The sequence below is a fragment of the Pundamilia nyererei genome, unplaced genomic scaffold, assembly GCF_000239375.1.
Source record: "Pundamilia nyererei isolate P.nyererei 1_Seehausen unplaced genomic scaffold, PunNye1.0 scaffold00170, whole genome shotgun sequence".
Lineage (NCBI taxonomy): Eukaryota > Metazoa > Chordata > Actinopteri > Cichliformes > Cichlidae > Pundamilia > Pundamilia nyererei.
In genome coordinates, this window is record NW_005187571.1 from 203049 (window position 1) to 212656 (window position 9608).

Here is a 9608-nt window from a genome sequence, read left to right on the forward strand (position 1 = left end):
GAGTGAGATGAGAAATTCAGTATTGGATAATAGGAGTCACTGAGGAAAAACATGTTGGGACCCATCAGGTGTTGCTGCTGTGGATCTCGTTTCACCAGTTCCCAAACAGAGAGCGCCGCAGCAGCAGCGTGTAACAGTAGATGCCTTTCATAGTTTCACGCTGTGGCTTTAAATCGAATATGTAAGACTGAATCACTGTGACAGATTATATCATTCGAAATGTACTTCCACATGTGCTGTAGGTGAGGCGATTCTGTATGGCTGGTGTCAGGTTTAATTGTGCCAGTGAAGATGGGAAAGATGTGCTTGGTGTGATGAAGAAAACAATTAAAAGAACAAATAAATCCTTCATATCTTTGTGTCAAAAGGAGCTGATAAGGTGCTCTGCAAGCTTCTGTCCAAATATAGGAATTGCCTTGTGTAATAAATCTTGGTGAGGTTTCTATGGATAACCCTGTAGGGGCTAAAAAAGCACAAGAGTTGCTCTGCTTTGCTGCACAAGCGTACATCTACAACAGGTTTTATTTATAGGAGCTGTTCCCTCGGATCACATTTAGAGCTTCCCTGTCTTGGTCAGTGGTTTTTTTTGTTTTTTTTTTTTCCTTTTTTTTTTTTCTAAACCACCGTCTGCTCTGCTGGATGTTTACAGTCTCTTTGCTTCTGGCTATTATGCATTCAGGCCGTGTAGCTCTATTTGTGCTTGAGAAATGTAACTAAATTAGCATGTGAACATTGCCTTGTTCAGATTGTTGGAATGGTGAGGACAGGAGGATTTACGATGAGGTGATGAAACAGGGCGCAACTGTTACTTTTGTGGTTTCTTCCTTTCTGTTTTTCCGTCATTGTGTCACATTCACACAGTCTCTGAGATTAAACACACTCCACCTTTCTGCACCGCTGTCAAGACAGCTGACTCAGTCTCTCGCTCTCACCACATGCTGTGATTATTAACTAAGCAGAACGTGTCACAGGTTCGTGTTTGTGCCTTTCTCTGCGCTGAAAGGATGTGTGCAGTAGAAAACTTTCTGCCCTTGCTAGTATCTTTCCATCCTGTCTCACCGTGAGCCTGTTTTCACTTTAGAAGCAGGCTGCTTGTCTGACAGAGGCCGCTGCATTATTGATCTCATTATTACGGCTAATGTTATTGAACCCACGCGTGACCTCTGCCCAGACAAATTCACATGGAAAGAGGCAGACACAGCAGCCCAGCTGGGAAAAATAAACAGAAAACAACCATATGTGATCATGTGTGACTTTTCCAGCTTGTTCGCTGTTGTTTTTTGTTTGTTTGTTTTTGTTTGTAGCATTTTCCTTAACCCGGCGTCAGCATCGAGAGCAAGCACGAGGTTACCATCCTTAGTGGACTCAATGAGTTTGTGGTCAAGTTTCACGGACCACCTGGAAGTAAGACCCAGCGTTAACCAGCTTTTTGTCATTTCACTTATATTAAACATATATTAAAAGCTTCATGTGACATGTGGATAATTAATATGTTTTTATTTTAGCGCCGTATGAAGGAGGCGTGTGGAAGGTCCGGGTGGACCTGCCTGATAAGTACCCCTTCAAATCACCTTCAATAGGTATAAAACATTTGAACTCACCTTACACTGTAAAAAAAAAACAAAAAAAAACAGTAGACAACTTAAAAACGTGGGGAAAAAATCTGCATTTTTTTTTTTCTTTCAGGATTCATGAACAAAATCTTTCATCCCAACATTGATGAAGCGTAAGTAGGACAGATTCAAACATCAATGATCATTTATCTGGTGAATATGGGGAAGATTAAATGCACAGCCTGACGGTTATGTGATATGAAATTGTTTCAGCACACAAACACTCCTACATAAAATCATTGGTTCTATCTAACGATTTGTGTGTAGTTTATTCACTGTTTTGTCTTTTTTTTTATTTTTAGGTCAGGAACTGTATGTTTAGATGTCATTAACCAGACGTGGACAGCTCTCTATGGTAGGTACACACATACTCTGACTGGTGCCAATAAAAACAATGACCGAGCGGCCTGTGCTGCACCTCTGCAGCGCGGTTTCAGGCAGAGCGTCTCGGTTTAATCGGCTTACACTTCAGTGATAACCGCTGCTGGTATTGAGGTCATGCATTGAGCACCAGTAGATGGGTCAGGTCTCGAGACTAAGAGGTCTTTACACACACTCAGCTGGAGTGGAGTTGTCTTTTATGTGCGAGTGTAAATAAACTCAAAGTTTAGGTCAACTGTTTCATTCATGGACACAAGGTACATTTCTGTTTTTCAGTCTGCTTGTGATCCACAGCTGTGTTTGTTTTCTAGAAGTGCTGTATGTGTGAAAACACCTCTATATGCGTTTGAGTGTTTTCCGTGGGTGCTGTAACACCGGTGTGACGACAACTCCACATAGATAATAATCTTAAGCTGTAACTGACTCAACATCTACACAAATGGAAGGTTACAGTCAGTAGCCCCAGTTGAAGCATTATCATTGTAGCATTACAGTGACGTCTTTGTGCCTCCTTAATACTGATTATACTGGCTTTCAGCATGTATATTTAATGGATGTTCTCACTGAGAACAGTGCTTGCTTAATTATGTATCTGAGTGTAGTTTTAGCCTGACGGCGTGAAAGAGGCTATCACAATGACATAATAAGATATTAAATTAGCCAATAATTGGTGTTACATCTTCAGTCTGTCCTAAAGTTTCCTTGGCTGCTCTAAAAATACTTCCTGATGATGATGATAGAGTTGTAATATAGGGTGCTGTGATGTGACCTTTTGACCTTTTTTCTTTAAATTGCACAAGCTGGTGACAGTAGCTCCTGTTCTGCTCTGAATCCTTGGAGTAAAAAGCCTGAGGTTCTCCACCTGTGGCAGGTTCTGGTTGGAGAACTCACAGCACTTCTACAGAGCTGAACAGAGGCTGCCGTCACTGCCTGCAGTTGGAGTTTGTCCGATCAAGTGGAAACGGAGAAAGAGCTGGTTTACATTCAGTGCTGTAACAACAACCTGACCAGTCTGCCTGCAGGGAAACATTACACGGGAAGCTCCAGAACTACCTGGTTAACAGCAACTGAACTTTCAAAATAAGAGCCAGTGTATTGTCCAGTAGTGGCCACTTTGGACAAATGAAAAAATAAATTGCAAAATATTCTAAGTAAAGACTTTTTTTGTAGGAAACACTGTAATTTAATATCCATATAACTTATATGTGGTTGGTTTAGTAGATTAGTAAATGAGGAAAACGCCTCACCCTGTGCAGTGCTGTATGTATGGTGAGCCGAATGCTGCTATAAAGGTCATTAAAGGCTGAGCAGTTCCTTCGTCATCATCCACTCACACTTTGAAGTGAAGGTTGCTTATAACCAGAGAGGAAACAAAACAGCTCTGTGAAGTGAACTTTTCTTTGCAAGGGAGACCCCTACTGGGCGTTTTTATAGGTGCACACATAATGGACGGACTGCTTCAAATAAAGTCTGCTTTAGATTTCCTGTGATTCTTTGTAGCACGTACAGCCCAACTTATGTAAGTATCTGATGTAATTATCAGCATTTAAGACTCTACATGTGCTAATTACCTTGTAGTAATTTCCTCTTGTTTTATACTTGGTCCAAAGCATTTTTTATGTTATCTTTTGCTCCTGGGAGTCAGTGGTCTTGAACAGGCCAATCAGAATAGTTGCACTGCACTGATGTGACGTGTAGTTGCATTTCCAGGGAGGTTAAACACAGAAGCATAGACGAGCACTAGTGAGGAGTGCTCGTGCATGTTGTTGGCGTTTCTCTGCAGCTTTGTTATTTTCTGGACTGACTGTAATTTTTCACTTCACATCCACCAGACCTCACCAACATCTTTGAGTCGTTCCTCCCTCAGCTGCTCGCCTACCCCAACCCCATCGATCCTCTGAATGGGGATGCAGCCGCCATGTACCTGCACCGGCCAGAGGATTATAAACACAAAATCAAAGGTAGTTTGCGCACACATGATTGAAAACACAAATGTTCATACAGCGCTGTAACATCAAACTACGAATTTTATACCCAAAATGTCAGATTTGTACGTCAACCTGCACCAGATTTTCCAAAATTTTGTATTTAAAATCATATTTTATCAATGCTTAGCTTGAAAATGTGCACGGAATGGGTTTGTGCCACGTTTGTCATCATCAAGTCTGCTCGACTTGTGCGTCTCTTTCAGAGTACATCCAGAAGTACGCCACGGAGGAGGCGCTAAAGGAGCAGGAGGAAGGAGGAGGCGACTCATCTTCTGAGAGCTCCATGTCAGACTTTTCGGAGGACGAGGCTCAGGATATGGAGTTGTAGTGAAGGTGGAGCCGCCTTCACCTCACAGCAGACTGTCATTTCCTAAAAAGAGCAGAAACTCAGTACTATATTCATATTTAAACAAGACAATTTTTTTACAGCAACACAAGGATTTTTATCGCTACACGAGGATTTGCAGTATGATATTGCAGAATATTCACTCTTACTTAGGAAGTCATTGTCACCTGCCCTTCTTTCCTCCTTCATCTTCCTCCTCCTCTTCTTCTTCTCCTCCTCCTTCGTCCCAAGCCCCAGTTTAGACCGGGTTGATCTTTTGTGGCTCGAGCCGACGTTTATACATTGCTCCGACCGCCGAAACTGAGCTGTGAGGCCGGCAGAGGAGGAGAGCCATCAGCACAAAACTAGACTGTGTACCACAGGCCTCACCTCGCCACCTTTCGTTCTAAAACGCTCAAGTTTTTTGTTTTTTTTTACTCTTTTCATGAGGCATTTTTTCCTCGCTGACAGAAGACTGCCAGGAGGACATCCATGATTCAGAGCAGTCTCTGCTTCTAAGGAGAGAGGAATCCTGTTTTTTTTTTTGTTTTTTTTTTCCTTTTTTTTTTCCTAAGTTACCTGTGCCCCATCTTCATCTTTTTGACACTGCCACGATGAGGAGTTGCCATTAAAAGCATCACTTTGAAGGAACAGAAGGCCACAAGCGTGCGGCCACGTGTACAGACCCGTGCCCTCTGTGCAACCTGCAGGCACGTCACACACTTAACAAGCAAGCGGCACATCAACCATGAGCCACACAAAACACCACAGCATGTGCGTGTGTCTAGATGTGTGTGTGCGTGTGTGTGCATGCATGAATGTAATCCATTGATAATCTGTTGTTTTGGCGCCCCGGCTCCCCCTCCGATGCTCAGCAGAAACCAGAAGAGGAGGTTCAATAATCCCGACACTTCTTTTGTTCAGCACCCGTCTCCTTCTCCTCTTCCTCCTCCTCTTCCTCTCCGTTTTAGGAAAGCGTTTGTCATTCTCTGAGTATCTTTGTATATTGTGGCATGACACAGTTAAAGTTTGTGTAGGGCTTTGTGGAGCTGTATCGCTATAGACACGAAGGGGACGCCTCTGTGAGTCACGCGTTATCCGGGTTTTCTCGGTGAATCGTCGGACTTCTTAACTTTGCCTATTGCTTGTGTTGAACTATAATAGGTGTTTGACTTGCGTAGGGATAGTTAGTTTTTCGCGGTTGGTGAATCCTATCATAATGTATGGTTTAATACTTACACACTAGTTTAAAAAGACTTGTCCTGATGAAGACGGGGAGAATTGCAAGTCTTTAGAGGCGTGTTGCAGCCCTGCTCCTCTGCACCCCCCCCTCCTTTTTTTTTTTCCTCTTACATAAACATCTCAATCAAAAGCGATTTCTGCTGCCAGACAGAAGCGCTCTGTTTCCAATTCACTTTTTCATGCTCTTGGTGGCCTGTTTTTCCGAAAAATGGTGGGACCAAAATCTAATGAATCTTACAGGCTGTAGTGTCATGCCCCCCCCCAGCTTAAACTGGGTTATGGATAAAGAGTGAAGCTGAGTAGATAAAAGTTCCTCAAATGGTCAAACTCTCAAGTGGTGAATCTCAGATTAGTTTAAACTTCAATTTGGACACAACACTCTTCAGAATCTTCTTCTTCTTCTTGAGAGGACACTTTCAGCGTTTTTCCTGCTTTATGAAAAGCTTTATGTGCCTGCTAGCATTCGTGTGGCGGAGGTGTTACCAGAGCTGTGATGGCACCCTGATCTGAAGTCTGACACTTGTTTGCAACCTGTGCTCATTGCATTACAGATCAGTTTGCTGTTTTGTTTTTTCCCTGTGAAAGAAAACATAATTAGAGTCATATCACCATCAAAAGGAGCCATTTCTCGTTTTTTGAGTCAAAAATTCAATGAATTTAAAAACAAAAAGAAAGAAAGAAAAAAGATCCATTTCTCTTTCGTGGTGTCTTGCAAGAGGGTGATACCTTAATTAAGGTGGTAAAAACTGCATGTCAGACTTCTTCTTGATATGGTGATTTTAAAAAGAAAGGTGAGAATTGCTCTAATTCGGCTCGATAACCAAATACATGAGGGTGTTGGTCTTAAGATGACATGATGTCACAGTTGGTTTTCATTTGCAACAGAAAACAAACCACTTGTTGTTTGTCAGCCTCTGGATTCCTTGTTGTGTTATGTATTTTACTGGAACGCATATATTTGATGCCTAAATTTGTTTGAATGTGTATTTTTATTTTTTGTTTTTTGTTTTTTTTGTTGTTTTTAAAATACTTTTTTTTTTAGTTTCCCATGCCCTGTTTCCATGATACAGTTCAAGATATCCCAAAATTTTAAAAGGCAAAAAATGAATATATGTGCTTCCCTTGTAACTTGAAAGAAATAAACAAAAAAATTATTGTTTAGTGTGATTTATTTAAAAAAAACAAAACTTTTTTTAATTTTAATTTTAATTTTTTTAAATGCTTCTGTGGATGGTAGTTTTAACATCTTGATGCATGTAGCGTTTTCAGTGGGAGAAACGTTTCGTCACTCATCCAAGTGACTTCTTCAGTCTCAGCTTACTGCAGGTTTCCCCAATCTTATAAACGGCACATTTGCATAATGACTGAAACCAGCCCACTGAAGGAACAATGGGCTGGGAGGTCACCTGCAGTAAGCTGAGACTGAAGAAGTCACTTGGATGAGTGACAAAACGTTTCTCCCACTGAAAACGCTGCGTCCAGATGAACAGAATCAACCTCTGGAGACGGTGGTTCTATTTTGATTTCTTGAGCATTTGGGGAGCGATCATGGAAGTGAAGTGAGTGTGTTATGTCATCTTAACCTCATAAAGTTCAATATTTCTGTGTTGACAAACGTTTTCTTTTATGAGCATTCAAATACAAACAAAACATGAGCCTCAAACTATGAAACTCAGTGCAACAAATGAGAGTACAGTTGTGACCGCTGTGTGTGGAAAAACTTGCTGAGACTTCATCCGGACTGTTAAAGGAACAGGGAAGATCAAGTCAACAATGAAACAGTGTTTCAAAAGTGGAAACAAGCACCAGAATTTGTGTGTTTGTTCCTGTGGCACACTTTTTTTTTAAATGATCCAACTTGGCAAACACTTAAAGTTTAGGGAAAAAGTATTTTACTGCAGCATCTCTGAGTTAAAAAAAAAAATCTGTGTTTTTGACTATATTAAAGTGAAACTAATAGCTGGACTGGTGCTTACACTACCCGTCAAATGTTTGGACACACCTTCTCATTTAATGTTTTTTCTTTATTTTCATGACTGTTTACATTGTAGTTTCTCACCAAAGGCATCAAAACTATGAATGAACACACATGGGGATTATGTAGTAAACAAAAGTGTTGAATAACTCAAAACCTGTTTTATATTTTAGATTCTTCCAAATAACCAGCCTTTGCTTTGAATATGGCTTTACACACTCTTGGAACTCACGTGATGAGCTTCATGAAGGAGTCACCTGAAATGGTTTTTCTTGGCTCCTCTTTTCCACACTGTAAAATAACTCTTACACTTACGCTTATCTCAGTTTAATTAACTTAGATTTATTAGTTAATTCAAATGCTTTTACAGTTTTTAACTTTGAGAATCAGTTTCAGGTTAATTAGAACAATCTGTTGATTAAACTCTTAACTTAGTTTAGTTGATTAAGGTCTGTTAATTACCCAAACGTCTAGTGTGAACTTGTAAATCAGTTTTATTTGATCTATAAAGGTTACTGGACCAAGATTTTTTTTTTTTTTGTGTATGAACTTAAGATCTTTAAGCCTTCAACATCAACTTCAGCAAACCTGTTAGGTTTACTGCAAATCTTACATTTAAATTTGTGTTTAAATTGATTTTTAGTTATTCATACATTATAAAAAATGAATAAATAAAACAGATTCAAATCATTATTTCACGCATCAAGTTTGTTACAAGGACTCAACAATTATTTCATTTATTGCTCCATCTTACTCATGTTAGAAACAGATATCAGAAAAATCAATAATGTTCCTTTTTGGGTTCACAATCCATCCATTTGTTTACTCATTAGGCAATGGCTTTGTGCATGTTTAATTAAATTCTGACCAATACTCCGGGAGGAATAACGATTCTTGTGAACTGTGGACAGCTGGACAACAGAACCTTCACCATGGCATGAGCTAAAAAACTGCTGCATTAAAGTTCAAAGCATAAACACTGTACTGCAGATCAGTGTGTGAATATAAACCATAAAACACCTCAAACTCTGGTATTGCTTTGAAAATGAGTGCTTGCATGCTTCTGAAGCATAGCTTTCAGTGTGCTCATATGCAAACAAAACCCTATGAACTTGCATGAGATGAGCACTTGCAGAGTCCACCATTATACTGTTTTTCACAGAAGAACGTTTCCATGAACAAATACGTAAAGGCATTTGCTGTGGAAAGGCAAACAGTAAAATTGGAATTTAAGAATTACAACAATCAGTGTTGATAAGAATCTTCTGAATGACTTCAAATGTGTACCTAAGCTCCTCTGGATAGTCTATGTTGAGGGCAAAAATAAGATCCATCAGCATGGCAACGGCACACGGGACATCACTCAGATCACACAGGATTACTGCATCCTCGAGACAACCAACACATCAATGATGCCTTCTTCTTTTACCATCACAGTGCCAAATTCCATCCCCTTGATTCAATGTGTCTTCATTGTCTGTGGGCTGTAGAAGATTTCGAGGACAGAAAAACTAAGCCTTTAGCACTTACCATCCTTGTGCTTAAATGGTTGCATCTTTAGGTGAGCCTAAAGGGAAAAAAGTCTGGGGTTTCATCTGAGATTAAAGTGTAAACCTTTAACAAATCTTTCTTGCATGTTAATTCAAATTATTCTGGTTGATTTAAAATGTCTCTTGACATTATTTTATTTTTTATTAGCCCTCAGCTGTAAAAGGCTGACTAACATAAATAGCTTGTTTTAGCTTTGGAATGTACTGACCAAAAGTCAATAAGTGGGCTAAAGCAGTGATGTTAAGTTTAAGAGCCCAATTTTCATGCCCATTGCCCCCAACAGTTTCACATACAAGTATTTGAAATTGAAATTTTCCGTGTACAGTTAGTTTTGTCAGAAAATTTATAGGGGAAGCATTTTATTAAGTAAAGTATGTAAATGTAAAGTATTTCTTTCTAATAACATTTTTCAAACACAATCAGAGCTCCAAAGGTACAATACTTTCTAAAACATCGTGTCAAAAGTACCTTATACAGGGAGTGCAGAATTATTAGGCAAATGAGTATTTTGTCCACATCATCCTCTTCATGCA

The 9608-nt window shown here is 39.7% G+C and overlaps 1 protein-coding gene across 1 annotated transcript in view; it reads left to right on the forward strand.

Annotated features, from left to right (window-relative positions):
- LOC102208455 (ubiquitin-conjugating enzyme E2 H-like) overlaps positions 1-6687 on the forward strand; it is an 8570-nt gene extending 1883 nt beyond the window's left edge. Inside the window, exons 2-7 of the mRNA XM_005745930.1 lie at positions 1328-1404; positions 1506-1580; positions 1687-1726; positions 1916-1968; positions 3827-3955; positions 4186-6687. Coding sequence (XP_005745987.1) covers positions 1328-1404; positions 1506-1580; positions 1687-1726; positions 1916-1968; positions 3827-3955; positions 4186-4310 — 499 coding nt within the window. The 3' untranslated portion in view covers positions 4311-6687. The remainder of the gene's footprint in view (positions 1-1327; positions 1405-1505; positions 1581-1686; positions 1727-1915; positions 1969-3826; positions 3956-4185) is intronic.
- Positions 6688-9608: the final 2921 nt, after the last annotated feature.